Source organism: Poecilia reticulata, chromosome 4 (genome assembly GCF_904066995.2).
Source record: "Poecilia reticulata chromosome 4, P_reticulata-male-v2, whole genome shotgun sequence".
Classification (NCBI taxonomy): domain Eukaryota; kingdom Metazoa; phylum Chordata; class Actinopteri; order Cyprinodontiformes; family Poeciliidae; genus Poecilia; species Poecilia reticulata.
In genome coordinates, this window is record NC_088833.1 from 26,107,297 (window position 1) to 26,132,524 (window position 25,228).

The window sequence follows — 25,228 nt, forward strand, 5'->3', positions numbered from 1 at the left end:
CTAAAACAGTTCATTTTTTATAAAACCTAATGTTGTTTTGAGTACTTCCTTTCATTTTTTCCTCTTTGTTGTTTATAGTTTTAAATCAAGTTCTTCCTTTAAAGGCGTTTGCTTGAATTCTGCAAAGCTGCAGCGAGCTAAATCTGGAATTTCCATTCCATCATTAAAGATGTGATCATTTTGAGGTTCAGAACTTATTGGCTGCTAACAAATAGCTTAATATTATTTTTAAAATTAAGATAATAATGTTTAGGTACATATGTATGAGAACATACAATTTAGACTAAAAGAGACAATTGCAAAAAAAAAAAAATCCAGAAAGATGTTTTATTTTTAAATATAAAAAGATGTTTACAAAAAAGTAAGTCCAGTCCTTTAGAGTTCATACAGCTCGAGTGCCACGCGAGTTACAATGCTTCCTGCGACTGTAAAAGTTCCTCTGACTTTTGAAACATATCTCCTTCCTGCTCCCTGGATTCTCCCTCTGACTCCAAGCTCTCCTCCACCGGCCCCTGGCCGGACATCGAAGTTTCCAGTCCATCCTGGTCAGCGCTGGCGTTCTGAGACTCGGCTCCCTCGTCGTCCTCATCTTCCACATCCATCTCAAAAACACGGATGTGTCTTAAATTGGCACTCAGCTGCCAAGTGAAAAAGAAAAGTGATGGTTCAATAACTAAGTCTGTAAGATCGCTTATAGCAGCAGAGACCCAATAACCATCCATCTACACCTTTTCAATCACCAAAACAAATTAATAATGCTGTCCATTTTATTCTGGATGATGTTGGATCTGTACGTCTTGAACTGCAGCAACATCTCAAGGCCATGCATGCAACATTGAAATTTCAAATGCCTGCGAGAATATTTACGTTTTTTTTTTTTTTTTGGTAGTTTAAACTTCATTTAATGATTTATCGCTCTTCTCTTTTACTGCCACTGAAACACAAACTCGATAAAGAAATCAGCTGATACAAGATAATAACTTTTGATGAGAAGAGTGAGAAAAATGTGGGTTAATCATCGCAGCATTTCTCCTATAATTTCTTACGTTTTGATTAGGTTTATCAAGAGAATTAAGCAGAGTGATAAGTTTCCCTGAGATTTAAAATCTCATTCACAATCGTGACCTGGTAGTTATTAATTATAATTCTGAAACTTACCACGCAGGCCACTTTGCGGATTCCATTGACGGCTACAAACTGGGCCTTCATGTTTTCCAGTTCACGCCACTGGTTCCCCAACACCAGACCCTGGCAGGGAATGGTGCTGCCCTGCTGGTCCAACCTGGTAACACAGAGGGCAAACATTCGTTTTCATTTGTCGTTTGACATGTTTTTGTTATTTTGTTGATCAATTTGTTTATTTTTGTTTTAAAGACAGAAAGAGAGAAAAGGCAAAAGAGTTTTACTGTATTTTTTTTCCATGTAACGTGATAAATGGTGATGATGAATGTGAAACTTGGTTTTCTTTAGTTACAAATACAATCTTAAATAGTTTAACAGCGTTTTATGTGACAGATCAGGACAAAGTAGCTCATATTTGTGAGGTGGGAAGAAAAGAACAGTTTGAAATTTATTTTACAAATAATAATATATTCACCCATTTTTACTGTAATGCTTCTGAGTAAAATAAAGTGCAACCACTTTTTGACTGGATTAGAGCTTCTTTTTTTTTGAATAATTTGCACAAATTTCAGCCTTAAATGAACAGATCTGGAAAAGACATAGGAAAAAAATATATATACTTCCAGCTATAATTGCACCAAAAAAGTCAATTAGCAAAGTATTAGCTCAATATGAATACAAATGCATGCCACACTTTTCAGCTCACAAATATGTGCTAAATGGGTGAGATTTGTGTTGTTCTATATATCAAATCTAGTTTAAAACTGTGTTTCAGGGTTATGAATACTTTTTCTAGGCACTGTAACACACACACACGCGCACACACACACCTCACACCGGGCTCCCAGTTGAATTCAGAGTCACAGCTCAAGCTGGAGGCAAGTGAAACCTGAGCCAGGAGGCGCCTGCTGTTCTGATCCTCTGATCCCTGCAGGACCACCGTTAGCATTTCATCGTCATAGAAACGAGCATCCAGGCAGCGGTAGACGTAATGAGACCTAGAAAAGCAATAAATAAACAAAACCAAAAACAAAGTGTGAATCACATTGCAAGTTATATATTTCACCCTCTGAAGTGCTAATAAAAATAAAAATAAAATAAAACGATCAAGATAAACTCACTGGGCCGCAATGCCGTCATCATCTGTACTGTCCAGATAATGGCTGAGGTCAAATGACATGAAGCTGTTTGGAATATGTCTACAGAGGCAAAATTAATTAGGTTAGCAGGGTAATAAGTACAGGAAAAGAAGCGACAAAGACATTTCTGATTGGAAGACAATGCACCTGTTTGGGTCGGTTCCTTTCCGTAACAAGTACAGCTTGCTTGGTGAAATCGCTGGCATGCAGAACACAACACAGTGCATTTTGCCTTTTTTGTCATTCCACCTGAAGGGCCCACCAAAAAAACAAACAAACAAAAAAAAAAAAAACAACATAAAACACATTCCTGCTAGTCCAGACACAAATCTCCATAAAGTTTCTGTTTTACGTACAGAGACGGAAGTTCAAAGAGGTGGGGAATCTTTTCCGAGCTAGAAAACACAAAACGTAATCACATTAATAACATCTTAAGGGAATTTAAGTGTCTTATATCTGAAATATATACAACAATAAAAAGACTTTACTTGTCTGACACAGCATACAAAGGCAAAAATACAGCCTGTTTCACAGATCTTCCAATGACTTCCTGTAAACAGATTCACAAAGCTGAGACATTTCAACCTAATGACTAACTACTAATGAAGAGGAAACAATTCAGTTGCATCTCTGTAAAGCAGAATATCATCAGAAAGGTGATTTATATTAGTAATTCAATTTGCTGAATGCCAGAGCAATGGTATATAAACACTTTGTGTTACTTTCTTCAAAGGAAGTGCTTCTCAGACATTTCTTCAGTACTGTTTTAGTAAGATCTAAACAAGGAAAGTTTGATTTAATGAAAACTGTATGAAAAAGGGCTGTCTAGTTTTTTATACAGTGAATATAAATATCTAGTTTTGACAACCGTTATCCTATTTTCATTTCATTAACTCCAAGCCAGAATAATTAGAATTTGAATGAATAAATAATTGAAACACATTGTGGTGATTCCATAATAAACATGCTTAATTTTTTTTTATCGACTTTCAACAATATTCTTGTATCAGTGAGATGTACCAGTAGCGCACCAAAAACTTACGGCAGGTTTCTGTAGGCATCGCTCAATCACATTCTCCATCATCCTCTTGACAAAGTGCAAAGACTTTTGTGGATATGATGGAAACAGCAAAGGGCTCACTAACAAACCAATGAAATAGAAAAAAAGTTACTGCATGATTTCCTAAATCCTTCTCGTCAGTTGTCCAGGGTTTCCCTCAGTGAATTATAAGCCTGGAGGACCACCAGGCTTTACTTGTGCCCCCACCAGGCACCTGGTGTTAGCATTGCACCAGGCAATGCTAACATTGTTAATTTATTAGGGGTTTTTTATGATTGCCTTTTTTAAAGACTTTATAATTGGTGTTTAGGTATTCATCTTAAAGTCTTCCTAAAATGCATAACTATACAATGATATTTTTAAATTTCCTGGCTCAAAAACTTGGCGGGTGGCTGAATGACTGCCGTAGCGCTCTGAGCATCGGACCTAGCAAGTTTTCTGGGGGAAACCCTGGTTGTCTAAACTCAGGGTCTCAATTTACCTTTCAGGTATGTGCTCTCCTGCAAGAACTTCAGCCACTGGTTTCCCTTTGTGTTGGGTGGAGAAACGAGGTCTTCATCTTCATCCTTCAGGTACTGTAAAAATATCCATATGAGACACAAACATCCATGAGTCAGGTTTTTTCTAAAATATTTAAAGCGTTCTCAAAGAAGCCACTTACCTGACCAACTCGCTCCACATTGAAGTACTTCCCCTTACGATCAAAGAGTTCCTCGTTCTGCAAAACCACAAAGGAACGAGTCCCAACCCAAATTATGTTCAGGCATTTCTTAAATGTGAATGTGATGCATTTGCTCATCTCACCTCGCTAAAATGCTCCGACAAGAAATCAGCAACAAAGGCAATGTCCTTCTGAGTCATCTGAGGAAATAAAACATTTGAATGCAACTGATAAATAATAATAGGAAGACTAAACGTGAGAAATCTGGGCTAAAAACTCACCTTGTTTAGCTCTGGCGGTACGTGTTCATCACACATTCTTAGCATTGCTGCAGAAAATCACATTTTAAGGCTTAATAGAGGATTCCAGAAACCGTCTGTTTGACACTTTAAGGTGAATATTAGCGTCAATAAGGATGTAGGAAATAAAAAAATAAAAACCAACTTCCTTCTTACCTACATACAGCCATCGGAAAAAAGCTTTGAAGTTTTTTGTGCTCTTGTCGATCACCCTGAATGTAAAAAAAGAAGTTATAACAATTAAAAACCATAAAATGTCATAAAGTGGGATGATTTATAGACTTACTGCAGAAGTTCGTTAGCTTTCAGAGAGAAAGAGCCAACAGCTGTGATCGCACCTGGATACACAAAACAAACACACCCTTAGTGACAGAAAGCCCCGGGCCAATTTGTTACCATTTCATTCCTATAAACTAACCAATTTGTACCTGTGCACTTTAATATCTTCAAGTCAGCTTAGTTTTCTTTGTAGTTAAACATTTTCATGAGTTATGGATGTAAACACTCAAAATAATATTCAAATCTAACATAACTTCATTTGATTTAATTATTTTGTACAATACCTGATTTTTATTTGTTTTGATTCTGATCCTGGTACTACGGTGGCCGAAAAGGGTTAAGAAAATACAAACCTCATAAGGCAACAAAAAGTCACTACCGACGTAACTAGTCGGTAGTGACTAGCAAGTTTAATATAACTTCAGTTGTGGCTTTCTGCTGTTGTGTTTAGTTGACCCTTCTGGGCCACTGTACCTGTATGAATGAATTAACTCTTGTGACATCTAACAAATTTCTAAATCAGAATAACTATAAGCAACACCTTGTTAGCAAATCTTAAGTCATAAAACCACATGTTCATGGTTACAAAAAATTAATTAAAATTTCTGGTTATCAAAGTGGTCATGAAATGCTCCATTAGAAAAGGAGATTGGTGTGAAACATTCTGACGACTCCATTTTTCCCCATAAAAAAGGTCAGATATGACTATAACTACAAAATCCAAAATGAGGAAGGAGCTAAAATGGACAGATTGTAAACATTGTGCTTGTGTCGAGTCTGGTACCATCAATAGCATCCGAATCCAAGCCGAGGCGCTCAAACTTTTGCTTCCACAGGGACATTCCTCTCACCTCACTCAGCTGATACAACAGAGCCTCAGAGCCGCTGCAGAAGACACAAAAAAGACATCTTAATAGAAAGAAGTCGAAAATTCCCAGGTGCGTCAAAGAGACGAAATACCTCTGCAGGTGGCTGATCACCAGTTTCTGGATGCTGGAGTAAGAAGACTCAATGGACTGACCCAGTTTTTTCAAGCCCTGACATAGAATGACACGAAATGTTTTAAATCCACCTCCTGGTGCTTCTGGATGGGATGACCTAAATTCATCTAGAAGTTAAAGATTCTCTGATTTTACCTTGACGGTCAGCTGGTTCATGAGGAGAGCCTGCAACTCGGGACTGGAAACAAGAAACAAGTGAGGAGAAAATGACCACGTTAACAAGCACATGGAAATAAATCCACAAAAAGCACTTCGACCAGTTCAAGGTGTGTTGCTACCATCTACAGGCCACTGTAGATCTCACAACACTATAATGTGAAAAAAATCAAAATAAATAAGAAGAATAAACCACCTGGACTGCCCCCACAGCAGGAGGTCCAAAAATTCATCTTGGACTTGGGTGCTTGTGTTCTTTTCCTGCAAGAACAACAAAAGAAACAACAACTGGGTTTTAGTCCTTTTCTGGTGGAAGTATTGTAACCTTTAAGCCCTTGATTTTTTTTGTCAGACAAAAACAGTATTTGTTTCTTTGTTTATCTGTTAGGATCCCTGTTAGTTTCCATCAAAGTAGTTACTAATCGTCCAGGGGTCCAACTGATAAAACCCAAAAATATTCATGCAGCACATGAGACCATTTTGACATTAAAATAAAATCACAAAATTAGTCAGACATTATACATATTAAACACATGAACTTATATAAAAAAAAATAGGATTTGATAAAAAAAAAAAAAAAGATTTCAGTGCTCTTTTAAAAAGAAAGTGCTTTTTAAATCGTTTTTGTTTTTAGGTAATTTATTCCTAAATTAACTGAATTGCTCTGTATATAATAGATTTTTGTAACAAATTTGTCTTAGCACAGGTTGCAATTACTTTTATCTCAGAAGAGTTTTTGACGACAAACCTGAACAAACTTGGTGAGACGGAGATCCATCTGCATCAGGATTTCCTCCCAGGCTTCACACATGCAGGTGAGTGAGAGGTGCAGGTACTGCAGCAGCGTGGAGATGTGGGTGAACTTGCGGGCCATCCTGGTGACCTCTGGAAGACAGTCCGACAACAAACTCGTGTCCAGCTGTCGCACGGCAACGATGACATATGAAAAAAATAAAAATAAAAAAAAAGACAAGAAAAAAATCCAGGTCAGAGCAAAAGAAGGCCATGAAGACGATGGTGTGATGGGATCCGGCTCACCTGAACGTAGCAGATCTCCGAGACGCCGTCAGCGGATTGGACTTCTGTGATCAGTGACAGGGACTTGAGATCGCTGGACAGACTCAGACTGCGGCATGATCCCGACACCTGCAGAAGATAAAAACCAGCCAAGTTCACCCAGTGAAATAACTTTTGACGATTGTTGAAAATAATATCTTTGGTTCTTCTGATTTTCTGAAAGAAAAATGGATGATGCTCACAGCGTTTTATTAAAAGCAAACAGTTTTCAGTTCATGTAAAAACTGAAAACTATAACTATGACAATTCAAATTACTTTGAGATCTTGAGTAAAAAAATAATAAAAACTTTCCATTTTTATAAGCCGTTCATATTTTTGCAGGAGCATAAATCCTGTGTATTTTATGACTTTCTTCGGTATGTAAATATGTGATGTGATGGAGAGATCCACTTATATCAGCCTCTGACCACTGGGCAGATAAGGAACTATATTTAAAAAAACAACAACAAAAAAAACCTCACCTCGCCAAGACTGGCAATTTTGTACATCCCGTATGCATAAAGCTCCACACATCCAGCATCTCCTCCGAGAACGAGGATGTTCAGCCTGTTTGGTAGCAAGAGAAAATTATAAATTGATTTAACAGCCAACTCAAAAACGTAATCTTTAATATCCAGTAAGGAGCCCTTACCGAACCTCTCCGAGGAGGTTGAGGATCTCGTCAGACTTTTCCTCACTGTGGCAAAGACGGATAAATACATTCAGCTTCCACTCAGACACCAAATGAGAAAATCGATCATTTAAATCTCACCTGAATATCTTTGAAGTGGTGTTGTAGCTAGGAAGGAAAAGTTTGGATCATGTTACTGAGCTCAGAATAAACTTGCAGTCTTGCGGTGGAATAGACACTCGGTGCTTTTACCTTTTGGGGAGTGTTGGTAATTCAGGAAGGAAAAGCTTGGATTCATCCTCGGAGTTATAAAAGGAGCCAAGGGAACTGAAACCGAACGAGAATCATTTGCACATTTCTAGCCAGATTACACGCGCACTGGTTTGTATCGTGAACCTGGGTCACACCTGTTCTCCTCCACCACCTCCATCCAGCTCATGCAGGTTACCAAACTCTGCATCGGAAACATGTGAAGGATCTCCGCTTTCTCAACGTCACACAGAACCACCTGCTTGGTGTCTCCGAGACTGAACGCCAAAACTGCCGATTAAAGCAAAAACCAAAAACATAATGTTCACATAATTTCATCAAACACACTGGTAAATATGTTCAAAACCATCATTTACTTTTGCCATCAGGTCTCCAGGCGAGCGCAGTGATCTCCTTCCCAGTATATTCACTGGGTGCCAAACTCCAAACCCGCTGGAAACTTGCCAAGCGATGAAGCAGCAGCTGCGGAAAGTTATTGGAGTTACAAAAAAATAAAACTATTGCACACTAAAAGTCCTACACTCAGCCGTTCTCGGTGTTTGAACCCACTTCTCCTGTTGTATTGGCCAAAGCAATGAGGTCCCTCTTAGGAGACCACGCCATACACTTCACAGGGTTGGGAAGTTGCTTCTCTCCCACTTGCCGGAAAGCTGGCATGATGTTGGCTGGAAAAGGTGGAGAAATACAAACAGGATTAAAATTTTTTCCACAATCCAGTGATGACTTAGTGCTGTAGTTTGTAGAGAAGAAAAGAAGATAATTTGGCCTTTCTTACTCCCTAACTGCTCTAGCTACACATACTTACACTTTTTTTCTCTTATAATATACCAATTATGTTGCAATCAACTTCAGGGCTACATGTAAAGAGGCAGTTAGTGCGGTAAACGATAACATTGTCGTTTTGTGACCATTTTCAGGAAAGATGTAGGTAATGGAATAATAATGTCAAGAACAAATTCTGAAAGATCAATTTGAATTATAATGAACATTTATCACTGGAACTGGAAGACATTCTAAATATCCAAAATAAATAAACAAAACAACAGAAACAAATAAAATTAATTACAAAGTCTCTATAAACAATGTTTTCCTTAAAAAAGGGCTAGGTGAGACCAAAGCACCAGACTGAAGACTTTTATTATCCAGTTTTTGGTAGAAAGAGAGAGAAAAAAGAAAAACGATAAATCATGCAAATGAAAATGATTGAGTTTGTTTTAATTTGTCATGCAATTGATGGATTAACAAAGAAAGAGAAAATGGTAATTCAATATATGGATGATCGATGGGAACAAATTGACATATTGAAAGGAGATGGAGAGATGAAAGGAGTAAAAGATGGGCAGATGAATGGATGCTACGTCTCAATTTGTCACGATCATAAGGCAAAGAACACATTTTAGAAAAATACAAGCATTTTCCAGTGCTCAGTTTTCTTTTTCCACAATCTTCCAGTTATTTTCCCACACTTTGTACGAATCCCAGGTCACTGTTGAGAAACTGACAAAATAACTTCTACTACACTTAATCAACATGATATGAAAATCCAAAAATGATGAATTTGAAGAAGAAATTGGGATGAAGTTACAACAATTTCGGACCACAAATGGAACCGGTTTGGGAAAATGTTTATGGCTGCAAGCTGCCGTAACATTTGACAGCTGGTTGACTAGGATAACGACGAACAAAACCAGAGGCCGGGCGGATACTTCACTCACCTTTAAGGAGCTGCTCCACTGGTGAAATGCTGTGTTGTTAGCAGGTCGGTTAGCAACCTCGAGAAGCTAAAGCAAAGAGAGAGAGTCATTATAGTTACGTCACCGTCCCGTTCCCTAAAACTGGCGAAAGCTAAATGACAGCATTAACCTCTATAAAGCGACTCAAGAGTCTTACTTTGGGTTTTCTTTCTATTATTTTACAGCTGCACATACGCCGCCATATTTTCACTTCCACCAATCACAGCAGGAGCAACGGGAGGCGCGAAGAGACAAACATTCTCAACAGCGAAAACTCGATTTGTAAATAGAGCAGAAGTGTTGAGATGAAGCGTCTGGTTAAAGTATTCACGTTCCTTCAACTTTTCACACATTGATTTTACTAAAAACTACAATCTTTCACGTATTTTTCACCAAGTAATGGACTACTTGGTGGACTACAAGACCAAGTAGTGCATAACTGTGAACTATTAACTAATGAAAGATTTTTGACGTTTAATTCAGCCTTGTTTTAAACTGAACAATGGAAGTCATGTTTTTTCTTCATGTGCGCTTTAATCTATCTAATTAATATTAAAACTATAATTAAATAGAAAAAGTAAAATATAATATCCTCCACACCCACTTAACATTACTTTGTGTTACTTTAAATGTTTTAGAGGTATAAATATTTTGCCAGGCACTGTAGGATTTTGCAGTTTACAGTCATGGTCAAAGGAAAGCTGGAAATTTTCCAGTTCTACTCTACATGCATCAGAAAACAGAACTATCTCTGTATAATATATTAAGAAGTTACTCCTGAATAATGTAGTTATTTCTTGACACCTTACCCAGGGAGCTGATTGCTGTAGACTGACACACAAAGATAATTCCAGGTTGCTCATTAGTTGGTGGACAGCAGGCATGCGTGATGATAGTAAAAAAAAAAAAAATCCTTCTGGACTTATCACCTGCACTTAACTGTAATCAGTAGATTCAAGAAGAACCAGAATAGCTCATGGAGCACAAAATGTGATAGCGGACCAGAAATAGACCCAGTGAGACTGTATGGCCCCCAACAGCCTGACTATCTGACAGACGGTTTGATCGCAGGTCAGAGGTGTTGTTTTATAATGGACGATAAAGAAAGTTGGAAAATGCATTTACTGGATGGATAGACAGCTGAAAATACTACAAAAAAAAAAAAAAACTTGAACAAAATTTTCCTGAACTGTAACCTCAACTAGAATGTGAAGATTATTGGGGAAAAATAAAAGCAGCTGAGTGATCGGGAGTCATCTGGAGAGAGAAGCAACACTGTTGTCTCTTCAGGTGCAATAAGAAGACAAAAGATAGTCATGATGCCCCACCCTGCTCCCAGCTCTACAAGCTTATAGCAGCAGAGTATACGTGTGATGTCCTAACGTTACAACTGTCTGTGCCCACTGTGTTTAATTAATACCAGATCAGTGCAGAAAATGTCACCTCCACCTTCTGTTCTTCAGGACCACCTCGATACTCTGTCCTCTTGCCAGCAGTCTGGCTGTGTAACATGAGTCAGGGGCCAAATATAGCCCCACACAGTGAGCAGCTAGGGACCGGCACAGATGGGACAGCAGCAAGCTGCACAGGCAGTATGCAATTGGACCCTGAACCTGAGAGATCCTGCTGACCGTCTGACCAATAAGGCGAAGGGTAGCAAAGAGAAGCTTCAGTTTTGTTTCATTCCCACATAAACAAGACAAACCTGGACCAGGAGAACCAGGGAAGAACCTTCAGCCACACAGGGACACTTGAAGGTAAATATGGATTTTTAAATGAATCATATTTTAAGGGCTGGTTTCTTAGTTGTTTGTCAAACAGCTTAAATCATTTAATTAAAGTGTTTCAAACAGCTGTTTTCTGTACATCAGCGGTTGTCTTCTCTGTCAGGTTACTCCAAGGTTATAATTTCCTCTTATTTTGAAGTGTAACTTTGCCTTCAACATATCAAATGATCAGACTGTAATGTGTTAGCATTTACAGCATGCGTACACTTACTAATTAGTGTACATACAAAACACAGTATTTTCAAAACGAAACACAAAACACAGATTGTGTCGATAATTGTGCACAGATTTTCCACGTTCACATCGAATCGGATCTGTGCAGCTGTTGTCTCTCCTTTTAGACAAATCGACTCTGTGGAAATCTTCTGCGTTTTCGCTCTCGCTCTAAAGTGATCGTCTCTGCTCGTTTGTGAAAATGTCTCCACTGATACCTGTGTGAGCGTTTGGAGGCAACGGCCTCCTCTCCTGCTCCGCGTGGGAGGGGCCGCAGCGCCGCTGTGAAACATAGCCGCAGGGGGATTATAAATAACAACAGCTGGTCTTCGGGACGCCATGAGGCTCTGAGCGTCACATCATCCGCGTATCAAGTCCAAAGGTTTCGCAGCATATTATTCACAAGCTCAGACTCAGAGGAGATCAGCTCAAAGAGCAGAGCAAATCTGCTCCATTTTGACTTCAAAAAGCAATGCTTGGTACGTCGATACCAAAGTTTAATAATGCTGTAAGAGTAATTTATAATTAGGTCCACATGCATGCTTGGATTATATTTAAAATTATTGTTTTTCTCCGCCTTTTGTTTATGAAATAACATTTTACACCAGTTTCCATTTATGTAGTTTTAGTCATATTTATCCAAGGCATTCGGATCAAATGAATGTGTGGCTCATTCAAAAGTAAAGCAAAAGTAAATTATATTGAAAAAGAAAGAAATGCAATAGGATTAATAAAACTGAAAGCATTTGCCTGATGTTTATGTTGTCCAACATAAACTAAATGCTTTTATTAATTTGTGATAAATACATCTTTAAGTCCTGACTTTGACAGGACCACGCCAAAATCTTCCTTTTTGGTTATCGTTGCATGCAGACATGGGCATGCTGGTATGCTTTGGATACTATTTTTTCCCTTTTAATACGTGGAAATATAATAATAAAAATAAATAACTTTTTGCATTTACTCAAATTATTTTTGTTTGATGCTGAAATTTGTTTGATGACGTAAAACATATAAGTGTAAAAGGAACGGCCACCAAAAAATAGAATTAGAAAAAAGCAAAAGCAAAAAGGGGACAAATACTCATTCACACCACTGTTCCTTTACTTTAGTTTGATAAGTTGATGAGGACAGAGGCTGTCAATTGGAAATTGACAATTTTCAGTTATTAATGGGTATAAGTGTGTCTTATCAAAATGGGTAAGACAAGAGAACTTGCCATCCCAGTATATCACAGGAAATGACTCGACCGTCAAAGCAATAGCTTAAAACAACTTGAACTTTGACAAACAAGGCTGGATGAGTTAATGTTGGCAAGTGAGATAAAAACATCTCTGATGACGAAACTCGAAGAATTGCAGCAAGGGCCACCGAGTCTGCACAACAACTTTTTTATTTTAAGACTTTTATATACATAATTACCAATAAATGCCAATGACTCTGGAACCTGTATTCAGTGATGTGATCACTGTATGTTGAACTAGACACAAGGCAACAGAGAAATGTCAGCGATGTGGACCAGAACCTGAGTAAAGACCTTTGCTAATACTCACCAGCTGTGTCCAGACAGCAGCGGCCTGAGTCACCCGGCCAGCTATGGCCATCTGAGCAAATGATACACTACTGTATTATAAAGTCTTTATTGTAAACTGGACCTGCTGTCATTGCCTTTTTGCAGATGAATATGTCATGTACAGTGAGTCCTCTTTCTGCCTGCATCATAAACAACCAAAACAGTCTGATTAATGAGGCATGTTTGTCTTTCAGGATGCAGGACGGGAGTTGGAATCAACCACTCCCCATTTCAGTGCTGCTCAAGGATCCAGCAGCAGGTGGGACTTCGGAGGGCGATGCGGGTGTGTTTTCTGAGGCCTCCTCCGACGGAGAGCTCTACCTTGACTCGTCGACAGAGCTGGATTCTGGACACGGGGACTTTGCAGATCTGACTGCCTTCTTGAGCGCGGAGGAGATTAATCTTAGCCTGGACCTGGCCCGGGAGGCCTTCGGCGAGGCGGACGAATGTGAAGATCAAGACCCCTCTAGTCTTAAACAACTGGAGCAGGCTCTCCAATCTGTACCTTCCCCCCTTGTTGTGCCCTCTCAAACGACTGAAAACCTCAACTCAAGCCCAAACCTTCACCACCAGACCAAAGCAATTTGCCCTGATGACAATGGAGCGGTTTCAGTTTCATCCAACCAGATTGTTCCCATCATCAAACCTGTACAGATCTCCAGTGAGGCTCCGTCCTCAGCTGAGAAGGTTGTACGGCACAAGCCCATCCAGCCCGTGTACAAGCAAGACAAGCCCAGGCTGGTTCACGAAGGCCTGGAGCTGAACGACCGAGCGGCTTCGGTCACAGAGTTCTGCAGCCGAGCGGCCACCTTCATCGAGGAACTGTCATCCATTTTCAAAGGTTCTGCTCAGCAGGCGGAGGAGGAATCCTCCTCGCCTGACAGTGGCTACCTGTCTCCGAGAAGAGAGCGCACCGTCCCTCCAGGCTCGGTCTCCACTTCCTCCTTGCCTGCAGGCCAACAAGAGGATGCACACAATAACCCGCCGCAGATGGGACAGGGGTGTTCGGAGAGGCACCTACATGCTGGAGCGTCAGCGGCATCCGAACCCCTGTCCCCACCTCAGTTCCTCCAAAAGCTGAAGAGTCAGGAAGTGGCTGAAGGCAGCCCCATTCGTCTGGAGTGTAGAGTTCAAGGAAACCCACTGCCACTCGTCAGGTAGGTGGCTACACCATTCTCTTGATCCTACATGATCCTAAATGAGCTGGTTCAAAAACTACTGTGGGGAAAGAAGCCAGTCATGTCTTGTGCTATGAATGGGTTTGTGACCAGACGTTATACTTATCAAACTTGAACTGGATTACAATTAGAGCTAGATGACTGTTTTATGCAAAATGGACTTCATTAAAGGCCAGTGTTTGCTAGCGTATGGGGCATTCGTAGAGGGCATATGGGGCCCAAAAGTAGGAAATCCGTCCAGGGTGCCAATGATACACGAAGGCCAAGGCTGAAATCGACGGTTAGATGTGCATAAACCCCAAACCATGTCATGTACCTGGGATTAATATAGCTGGATAGGGTTGAGAACATCTTGTAAAACTATTGTCACTCAGCACACTCAATCAGTGCATCCAAAAACGTAACCTGAGACGGCGTTTATCAACTCTGTGCTGCATCGCTGCTGAGTTCTCGGCACCATCTGATCCCAGGCGCACGGAAAAACAGCAAACACTTGCTCTGTGGTCAGATGACTCCTCGGTTCAGCTGCTTCTGGGACAAAGCAGTTGTTCAATCAAAGGTGATGAAGATGAGAGAGACTTTAATCGGTGAATTATCAAAAGCATCTGGGATGACGATTTAGGGAAAGAGTGTCTGTGTGACGTGATGGACCAATCAGAGCTGCAGTGCTTCACAATAGTATTCATATATTTTGAGGTTTGTCTTGATGTCACAACCACAAGCTTTAATTCATTTCACTTTAATCCACTGTTCACTGTAATGATGATGTACTGCATTAGTTTTCTGCAATATCTTCCTGGTCTTTGCAGAACAGATGAGTATCAGGCTAAAAAAGTTCAACACAATTGCACCACATTTTAAGGTAATTGGAAAACATTAAATGAATCACTTTCCTCCATTTGAATATATGTTTCTGTTTTATGAAACGGAAGTTGCATTTCTGGCTTGTGCACACAAACCTGGATGATAAACTTAATTGTTCCACTTCATAATTCTGCACTTCTTACTGTTGGTCTGTCACATAGACCATTGTGTTTGTAATGTGACAAAATGCTTAAATGTTTTATAGTTATGGAAATTATTTGCAAAATCACCTGAGCAGTCTTTCTTTGTAGTCAGTTCATGATGAATGTTATTGTATGTGAATAATTGCACTAATTTCTCTAACAAAAATAGACGTATGAAACTAAAATATCCCAGATTTTTAAAAGGATTTTGAGGGTAATTAGACTAAGACCTTACACTGGTTTTAAAATCCTTTTACTTTTTAACATAGTGAGTCTGTTATATTTGGATTTGCCTTCGAACCCCTCATATCCTTTCTGATCAGCTTTTTGCAAGTTTCCACTGGTGTTCAAAGTTTTGGAGTTAGTTTTATTCTCCCTTCACATTAAAGTTGTGAACATCTTATCTTCATAGGGCTAGGAAGTGCTAAGGAAAAATAATTTAATGATGTAATGATTTCCAGGTCATATTAGCTTTTTTCCCATGAGTTTTATGTTTATTTTAACAAAAACATTGTTGCAACAGAGGCTTTTCATTTACAGAGAGGACGCTCTGTTTCTTAAGTGATATTATTAGAAACACACAACCAGCAATTCACAAATATAATGTCAATGTAACTGAGGCAGAATTTACAACTCTTCTGATTGGCTTAATTTTTTTATTAAAGTGAAGTTTGTTTAGTGAAAACACTAAAATTGTCTCTTTGTGTTCTTGCGTCTATCGGATAAATGTTTGCATAACTTAAATTGCAGATTTTTTTAAATGTTTTTTTTCCCATAAAAATAACATGAGGTCCATGAATTTAAATAATTTCCATTAATTAGTCTGGATAAAACAATATTGAGTCTCACCTGACTTGCTTAGGAAAACCTGTTTGTTTTGATAACATTTAAAGAAAATTAAGCAAAACCTGCGCTGACCTTTGGTACATTGAATCGGGAGCCGCGGTGGTGCTGATGTTGACCAGAACCAGATCCAGCCTCGCAGACTGACTATTGCAGATAAAGTGAGTGATTTGGGAGGGGGCCAGATGGTGAAAGCTACCCCTGTGTTGACAAGTCGAGCACCTGGTCTGAAGTTTGGGGAACTTCCACCCAGTGTTGGCACATTTATCCAGTCAGAGTGATGCTTCATTTATAGAGCCTTAAACCCCCTGAACTTTTCACATTTTGTCACATTACAACCACAAACTTTTAAATATCTTAATGTGGTTTGATACCAAAGGCCAACACAAAGTAGTACATTATTAAGTGGAAGGAAAGGGATGAATGGTTTTCAATTCATACTTTTTTCTTTTTTTTTTTTTTTACCCATAAATCTTTTACATTTATTGGGAAAATTTTAAATTCTACCTGGTCAGATGAAACCAAAATGGTTTGTGTTTTATATTGTTATCTGTGGTTGTGGATTGCACAATACCCGCAGTAGAACATGGTGGTGGCAGCATTATGCTATGGGATGCTTTCTTCAGCCGGGTTAAGATGATCAGAGTCGATGGAAGGGTTAAAAAAAACAAAATAAAAATCAATCCTGGGAGAAAACCTGTAGTAACTTAAGACTTGCTTTAAGTTACTACAGGTTTCCCATTTTTCGTGGCAGAAATATCTGAGAAGCAGAAATCATTTATGCTACTTTGAATTGGTCTGTCACATAAAACGTCAGTGAAATGAATCAAAGCTGGTGGTTGTCAAGATGTGAAGAAAAGTTTTGTTACTTTGCCAGGCAAGTGATCAGCTAAGAGGAGCGTGACCTGTGTTATTTGTAGCACTTCATCAGTAAACTAAAAATACTCAGCTCTGTGTCTTTTCTAGATCTCACAGCTCAGGCTCTGTGCTCACGGTTTACTACAGACACACACCTGAACAGATGAGACCTTCAAACTATTTGATCGATTGGGTTTGGCCCTCTCTCGACTGAGTTCCTATAATATACCTTTATTGACCATACATCCAGTTTATATTTTGTACCTTTGAAGATCATATCTGTAGGTGAGTCGGCGTGTAAATCAAAAGGATACGGCTCAGGATGTGTATCTCCCCTTTTTAACTGTGAGGGGCCTCTTCTTTGGCTGTATAAATAGGCTTCAAGGGAGTAGGAGCCAAGCACAGGAATGTGTGCAATCCAATGACAAGGCGTTTTCAGTCCAGGCTCCACATCTCCCCACACCTTCTTGGGAAATATGAAGCATGTTTGACGGCACAGGAGCAGGAGAGCGGGGTTGCTGCAGCAGCACCTACGTTAGAAACACCGTGTAACACAGAGAACTGAAGAGGGGAAGTTCACAAGAGATACAGGACTGTGAAAGTTATTTTCTGTTCTGTGGATGGTTTTTGTCACGTTTAAATGTTTCAGATCACCAAACAAATCTTCATCTCAGACCAAGATTCAGAATGGAGACTTCAAGTAAGGATTTCATTGATTTAAGCAATGAAATCCTTACTTTTCATTGCATGTATGTATGTAAAATTTGCCTTTTTTTTTTAGTTTCACATCATGATATAATGTTACTCCCTCATCAAAAACAAAAGCAGCTTCCAATCCTTCCATCTCACAGAGCAGCCCTCCCCATTTAGTCCCCCTCTCAGCTCCTTCAGACTAGCCAGCAGCAATTAGCAAACACCTGGTGAAACTGCTGAGCTCATTATATGAGCTACTGCTCAGTGAAACGCTGGTAGAAACGTTATTAAAGAAGAGCCCTGTTGTGATTACTTCCTGAAGGCAGAAAGAGCAGGAGATTTTTAAAGAAACAGAAGCCCAATTCCAAGGCATTAATTACAAAGTCAAATTTATTTTAAGTCATGTTTGATATTTTTATAACAACTGAAGGTAACATAGTTATTTGATTGTGCTATAAAATGATACCATTTGGCTGGAAAACACATAATATTGTGTCTTTAAGGGGAAAATAGCTATGTAAAAAACCATAGCTGCTGTCTAAACCCAATAACTGGCTGAGCCACCCTGACATCCAGCAAATACTATACCAGACAGTATGTGTTTCACATTGATGTGCAGGAATTTTTGCCCACTCTTCTTTGCAGAGTTGTTTTAATTGAAACAACCAAGAGGGATTTTTAGCATGAACTGCCTGTTTAATATTATGCCATATTAGTTTGACTTTGCATTCTTATTTTCAAGTCGTTCAGAGGTGTGCTTCTTGCTCATTGTCTGGCTAAATACCTTAAATGAGCTTGAATTTAGTGGAAAATCCTGAGTCTGTCTCAATTATGGCAAAGGGAGCAAAGCAGCAGCACACTATTACTGTCATGTTTTTTCTGAAATTAGGTCTTAGTTTTGTGCCTGATGTACCGGGACACATCCCTTCCAATAAGTTCCTCCTTTTTACTGTCAAACCAGTGAATATTCCTACCAGACCTCTGGATCCTCCAGCTGTTTTTGGAGCAACATAAGATGGGTCTTTGTGTTCTTTCTGGTCAGCAGAGGGTTTTGGATTAGACGGCATCCATGGATTTGGTCAGTCTCTTTCTGATAGCTTAATCTGTTTAAATGAATTGTGGTGACTGAGGCCTGCAGTGCTTTGGATATTGTTCTCAGTTTGTTGTGATCTAGTGAGCTCTTGGAGCCATTTGGTCAGCCTGACAACTCCTTGGACAGTTCACCACTGTTCTCTGTTTTCTCCATCTGTGGATAATAACAGCTCTAATTATATTTTGCTGATGTCAACAAACCTTGGAAGTCACTTTCTAATCCTTTCTAAACTGATAGATGTCAAAGTTTTTCAGCTGTCCTTGCACTGATTCTTTTTAGCCTATGTCATGTCATCACACAGCTTCTGTTCAGGTGAATTTTTGGTTCAACAGAAACCAAAAATTCTCAGGACTGGTAGGAATCACCGCTGTTCCATGTTTTCTTCATGTGGCTAATAAAACTGAATAAAAAAACTACAACCAAAAGAGATAAACCACAGTTAAATCATGATTTAATGAACAGAAGACAGCTGTATTTTCACATAAGGCTAAGTTGTTGTAGAAACAGAATAAAAATGTATTGGGGAAATAATTTTACACAGCACTGTTATATATTTCCAACACATATGTGTCCTGCAAAGCAGTTAGTTAGTTACTGATTAATCTATCAATTATCCATCCATCCATTTTCTGTACACCCTTGTCCCTTCAATTATTCTATTTTAAACTAAAAAATGACACATATTTGTCATTTAACCACTTAAACCTTTTTATACAACATTATAAATACATTAAAAGATAAAAATAAAAAATAATTCACTTCATTTTTTTCAATTAGAAAATAAAATGAAATGTAGTTAAAACTGTCCCACTTGAGGAGCTTTGGGTAAAACATTTCAACAGACAAAGGGGTTTTCATCTTAAATGCAAAATGCATATATATTTTTGCACACTTATGGATTAAGTACTGCTCTGAATATGTAGATTTTTTTAGGAATTTTTCAGAAAATTGCAGTTTTTTTGAGTCCGCATGCTCCAGTTAATGATTAATCAGTTACTAAATTAGTTGACGATTATTTCAATAATTGATTCATCATGATTAATCATTTCAGCCCTATTTTTCACATGATATTAAACATCAGAACTGCAATGCAGTTTTGCTGCTGAATTGTCTGTTTTGTCCACTGAATGTGTGATCCTCAGTGTTTGGGCACTAGATGGCAGCAAATTGTTTGCGGTGACACATAATTCATCGGCGACCTAAAGAAAAGTTTTCACAGTCAAAGGATTACTGATGCACTTTCAGTTGCATGTGATTAAAGTCCAAGAAAATAAATGAAAAACCAGTCGGTAAAGATCCCCAAACCTGAAGCGGGTCGCGTTTCCCCAAGTCTCCATGCTGCTGTTGCTTGATGGCATTTGCGCTTTTAGATCAGAGTTTTCAAAATTTCTCAGGAGCTCCTTTCCCATGGGGAGTACCTTTGATGCAGCTGCCAGAGGGACCAGGTGACGCTCCTCCTCACCTCTGCAGACTCTAATGAGCCGGTTCTGATCCGATGCCAGAGTTCTGCAGAGGCAGCGAGAAGGCATTCCTGGCGGATGGGAGCTAGGCGTGACCTTCCGTGGTCAACCACAAGCTGTCTCCGCCAGAGAGTATTATGGTGCTGAGCGCATGGTATTCTTCAGCATGCCCTCATTCCCCTCAACACACAATGCATAATGCAGCGCTCTGTTTTTAAGGGATTCGCTTCTCGCACTGGGATACATGCGAGCTACATCCCAGAGGGGAAATTGTGCATTTCTTTACCCTGAGTTCATACTTTCGTACTTTTAGGGGCTGGATTTTTTGGGTCAGGATTACAGGATCAGAAATCAAGGGAATGTGTTGAGTCAGTGCAAGACCCCAGTGTACGTCTGGGCTGCTAGAGAGCATGTCTAAACATCGCTGTTGGTGTGAGGTCCCACTCTGTAAAGCACCAAACAAGCCTCTCTATTTCAAGTCCCTGCAAATCAAGTGGAGAAAATCACCGGCATGCTAATTCCTGGAATTTCATGCGACGCTCTCTTCCATATCATTACTCTGACTGCCTCCTGCGCAAACGAGGCAATTCAAAGCTTGGGATGTCGAACATTTGAGGATGATGGGCAATTAAGGGTGGGAGCAGCCTTGGCTTCTAAGTTTCAGACAAACACACACAAAACCACAATGGAAACATTTGGATGCTTTAGTGGCTGCTCAAACATTCTGCCTAGACATCCATGCAAAGCAAAGTTTCCAACCCCAAGATAAGACTGAATCCGCCGCTCAGTTCCAGGCATCACACATGTATGGATGGGATCACGCATCTCTGCTTTCACCAACATTAATTGCAGACAGGCTTAACATTGTTAATATTTATGATGACTTTTGTTTAAAGCAGGAGAAAAAGTTTTAGGGGCTTCCTTAAAAGTCATTCAAAAACTACAAGTAACTTTTAGTAAACCGACATTGTTTAGATGGAAGCAATGAACTGACATTTTTTCCGGTTCTTGAATAGACGACACAATATGTGGCTTTTCAGCACAAGGTTTAAATGTAAATCCTATGTCACCCATTTTCCATCATCCAGAACACATTTTGGACGTATTAAACATGAAAACTAACATTGCATAAGTGGTTTGAGGGTTTGACAAAGACTAACATATTGCACATTATGAAACAAAAACTTAACACTTTATCAACAGATATTCCAGCACCTGATGTTAGCATTTAACTCCACCGGATGCTTGCAGAAAAGCTTTAATAACGGACCCTTTGGAAACCCTTGACTTTATGAATATCCTAACTAAGATGTCAAACCGATGTCTGCTTCTAAACACCAGACTCAAATAATCAGGTCATTAACAGGACTCTGGAGAACTTGACTGCATTCTGACGAGAGCTGGAGTTTGAGATTCTTCCTGTGAAACTTCACTGGATGCTGAGGAGGCAATGCAGCCATTTGATTCAGGCAATGGACCAGGCATGATACAGATCACTAGAGTTTGAAACTGGTAAAGTTTGTGGTTGTAAAATCAATTGTTTTGGTTTATCGTGTGAAGTAATACTGCTAAGACGTTTAGAATCTGGTGTGTCTAGAGGGTGTATACCTATAACGTTGTAATGCTCTCGTCCTTTTAGGCACAAATAATAGTAATACTAAAAAGACGAATTTGAAAGACAAGTTTGCTGTGGCCTTTTAACCAGCAAACCATTACAGTAGTCCTTCCTCCTACATTTAGTGAAAAAGATTTTGCATGATGTCATGGCAGGTGAGATCTCATGATGTAATCTGACTGTAATGCTCACTGTTTGGCCCGTTTCTGCAGGGTCATAATTTTTAAGTCTCCCTAGCGGACTCATTTGATCTCTGCAGGAGAAATGGAAAGGCAAAAATAGTGTTTTGTTTTGTTTTTTTAATGTTGCTTCCTTCTTTAAACGTGTTGCAGGCATGAAGTCATTTCCTAATTAATCTCCAAATGTCTGGTGTCGAGAATGACCTTGACCTATGCTCAGATTAAGAGCTACTGTACAAAACGTTTCTATGTCTGCAGTAAGCATTTTCGCTTAAACATGACAGCATTTGAAAAGGCGGTATTCCAACAAGCAAAACAGAACAGAGATTTTAGCAGCGTGGTGAGATATGGCCAGCTTGACGTGTTGCTTAGCTCTCACCATGCTGATACCTGAACTCTGCTGACAGCATGTGTCTAAGGTGAGAGCACATTTGAACTGCTTCACCACAGAGCTATATGGGTCTGCCTTAAACGGACAAATCAGCTCTAATTTCACTCAGATTATCGGCGAACCATGGGCCTGCACATGTCATTTAAACATCAGCAGTAAAATGCTCTAACAGACGCATGTAGGACAATTTAGCCACTGGTTTGTTAAATGACCATATGACAAGTAGAGCTGCTCCGTTAAGACTCAGCGGTGACTCCAGCTTTCCTGCTGGCCTGGAGACAGAGTGTGAAGTTTCATCCTGCGAGGTGAGACATTTTCTGCTCACCTTGCAGCCTTGGTGTCTGGGAAGGCCCTGATGTTGACAGCCTGTGATAAATGGCAGCAAAACTCACACAATCCAGTCACTCAGCTTTGCTTGGTTATGTTAAGGCTACAGAAATGTGAGCGGGGCTGTGTCCGGTCTTGTGAACTGGCAAACACTGCAGGATCAGAGTGTCCCTGCTGAACTGAAGGAGCCTACAGGAGATAGTCTTAAAAGACAAAGTGTTTTAACTCTTTGTTTGCAGGTTAAATATGCCCTAGTAATCTCATCTTTGGAGAAAGACCGTTTCTACAGCCAGAAATGATTCTGGGCTCAGTGTCAGCAACATGATGCAATTATGCTCAGAGCTCAGAGGATGGGTCTTGTGAAACAGTGAGAATGGATATGACTATATTTCCCTCCCCAAAAGACTGACCCAGGCGCCAAACATTAGGGGAAACGCAACTCGCCTCCCTCTTATAAAATGCCAAACATTACAGGACCAGGGTGTACCTACTGAACTAAACAACCCACCAGAAACAGGGCAGATTTAAAGCAAGGAAGTGAAGGAAATGAGCTTTGTAAGGACCAGATCAGTGATTGCTGAAAACATGGCATACCAGGTTTAATGAAGAATGACTGAGGTGGATAAAAGCAGCAGCAGCAGCAGCAGCAGCAGGAGGATTATCTAAGAGGAGGATGATCAGATGAAGCTACATAATAATCCCCACTGAAAACTTCTATGTATACAGAATCAACCTGTGTGTAATTTATTCTCAGTATAACTGCAGCCTGTCCTCAAGTGTTGTTCCAGTCCTCCGTGTAACCTTGAAGAGAGAAATTTGGTTCTGATAAAGGGGACATATTGTGCAAAATTCACATTTTGCATGTTTTTGTACTTCCACTTGGGTTTCCACTGCTTCTTATTGACCGTTTTTGGCAATAAGTTAATGTTTTTTGGTGCCTGGAAAATGGGCTGTTTCAAAAACACTCTGAATTTAACGTCACAAATCAGCAGGCACTGCTCCTCACCAAGCAACCCCAGAGAAGCTCAGCCTGTTACCTAGCAATACAAACTGGTTGGTCAACTGGTTTTACTGCTGCATGTGCTGTTTACTGCTGTAACAGACTAGTATTTTGTTGTTGACTTACCATTCATAAACTACTTTCTGCATTCTTGTTAGTTGTGCAGGAGGCTCTACTTTTACTTTTCAAAGATGTACCCTGTATAATTTCATATCTGTCTCATATCTGTTTTCACATGTGTAAACGTTGAGTTAGAGGCCAGCAGCAGATTATTGGATTTGGTTAGGGCCTTAAGCATCTCAGGCTGGAAGGAGTTTGAAATAGGAAGAACTGACCAGACTGAAATCTCATAAGCATGATTTTGTTCACAAAATGTAACAAACATTCTTTATATAGCCCATAGACTTATCCTACTTGTTCTAGGAATCAAATACGTCACCTTTAAAGATGCCGTGTCTTTATGGGTTTTGAATTTGTATGGTCCTACAGGCATCACCCCTACTACTGCCTTATAGTAGAACTGCCCCTTGTCGACAGCTGGACTTAAGTTTCCGAAAAGGTCTTTTCCGTCTCACGCTAACGTTTGTGGTTCAAGGTGCGTGCCACAGCTGGACTGTGTACTCTGGACTGCCTTCTTTGGTTCACCTGTTTAAACGACTCTCTGCGGTTCATCATGCTTGACGAGGCACCGCCGTTAGACCCGGCTTACAGTAAAACGTCTTTTGATGGGATATTTTAAGGCCGGTATTTTTTTGTCCTGGATGGTGGATTCCTGTGCAGCTGCCAAAAAGCTGCGTTTGAAGTGGAGCCTGGTTCAATTATGTATCTCTGACGAGGCTGAAGGCGAGGAATTTTGGAGATCTTGTGCGCCTGTCTGAAAGAAACACCAGCAGACACCCGTCGGAGCGCGAGGCGGTGAAAATGTGTTGCCTCCGCTACGTTGTTACTCCAAAATTCGAGGCTGCACAAGGATACTTCTTTTATGAGCAGATGAGAGGTCAGCGGGGACTCATAAAAACAAGCCAAAAGCCTTCCTTCCCATGTGCATGTGACAGGATAACAGCTGTGCGGACGTTAAACTGTCCAGAATGGAAACTCAAGATGGCCATCTCCACTCCTTTGCCTTTTGTCTATGACTGGATGAAACAGAGCTGAAGGCCCCGATATCACAGGGAATGACGGTTTCAGTGGGGGGTCCGCGGGATCGGCTTTCATACAGGCAGAAAAAGGAAGATGTTTCATGTCAGGTTCATGTGTTGGATTAGAACTCGAACGGGTGTCTATAAATCCAGGGGAGGAGGTTGCAGAGTTCAAACCCTGACTGCAGCAGCGTCAGCCTGTTGCAGATTTTGGCATTCGTCTTCTCAAGTAGGCAGGAAATTTACTGCAGTTTCCTTCTTTCTGCCCTCCCCCGTACATTTCTCCAAAACAGCATTTTGAAGATCCTGCTTAGGTCAACATCGACTGACTTCCATATCTCAGCTGAGTTAGGAGAAGAAATAATAAAGAACTTCATGATATTTAGATGACAAGTAGACACCTTACAAGAAACAGGTGGCCCAACTATTCTGTTCATAAATGTTTAGTATTGTTTTTTTGGTGT

The 25,228-nt window shown here is 39.9% G+C and overlaps 2 protein-coding genes across 6 annotated transcripts in view; one reads left to right on the forward strand and one right to left on the reverse strand.

The window, feature by feature from the left end:
• Positions 1-313: 313 nt before the first annotated feature.
• On the reverse strand, positions 314-9,708 carry anapc4 (anaphase promoting complex subunit 4). Its single transcript, XM_008407507.2, has 29 exons — positions 9,566-9,708; positions 9,391-9,456; positions 8,225-8,340; positions 8,032-8,137; positions 7,813-7,945; positions 7,658-7,732; positions 7,547-7,573; positions 7,427-7,471; positions 7,257-7,341; positions 6,756-6,863; positions 6,466-6,636; positions 5,914-5,978; positions 5,697-5,739; positions 5,521-5,597; positions 5,345-5,445; positions 4,568-4,619; positions 4,438-4,493; positions 4,264-4,310; positions 4,126-4,182; positions 3,983-4,039; positions 3,803-3,896; positions 3,304-3,401; positions 2,750-2,811; positions 2,618-2,656; positions 2,409-2,510; positions 2,244-2,321; positions 1,953-2,120; positions 1,159-1,282; positions 314-638 (listed from the first exon to the last, which is right to left on the reverse strand). Exons 3-29 carry the CDS (start codon positions 8,330-8,332, stop codon positions 408-410), a joined length of 2,409 nt encoding a protein of 802 aa, XP_008405729.1. The 5' UTR covers positions 8,333-8,340; positions 9,391-9,456; positions 9,566-9,708; the 3' UTR covers positions 314-407.
• Positions 9,709-10,646: 938 nt separating this feature from the next.
• The window catches only part of palld (palladin, cytoskeletal associated protein), a 67,821-nt gene continuing 53,239 nt past the window's right edge, over positions 10,647-25,228 (forward strand). For 3 of the 5 annotated variants that reach the window (XM_008407511.3, XM_008407510.3, XM_008407509.3), the window contains exons 1-2: positions 10,648-11,165; positions 13,176-14,138. In XM_008407511.3, the coding sequence (XP_008405733.2) occupies positions 13,177-14,138 (962 nt within the window). In that variant the 5' untranslated portion in view covers positions 10,648-11,165; position 13,176. Of the gene's footprint in view, positions 11,166-13,175; positions 14,139-25,228 lie in introns of all 5 variants that reach the window. The other 2 variants (XM_008407508.3, XM_008407512.3) reach the window with 1 other exon arrangement.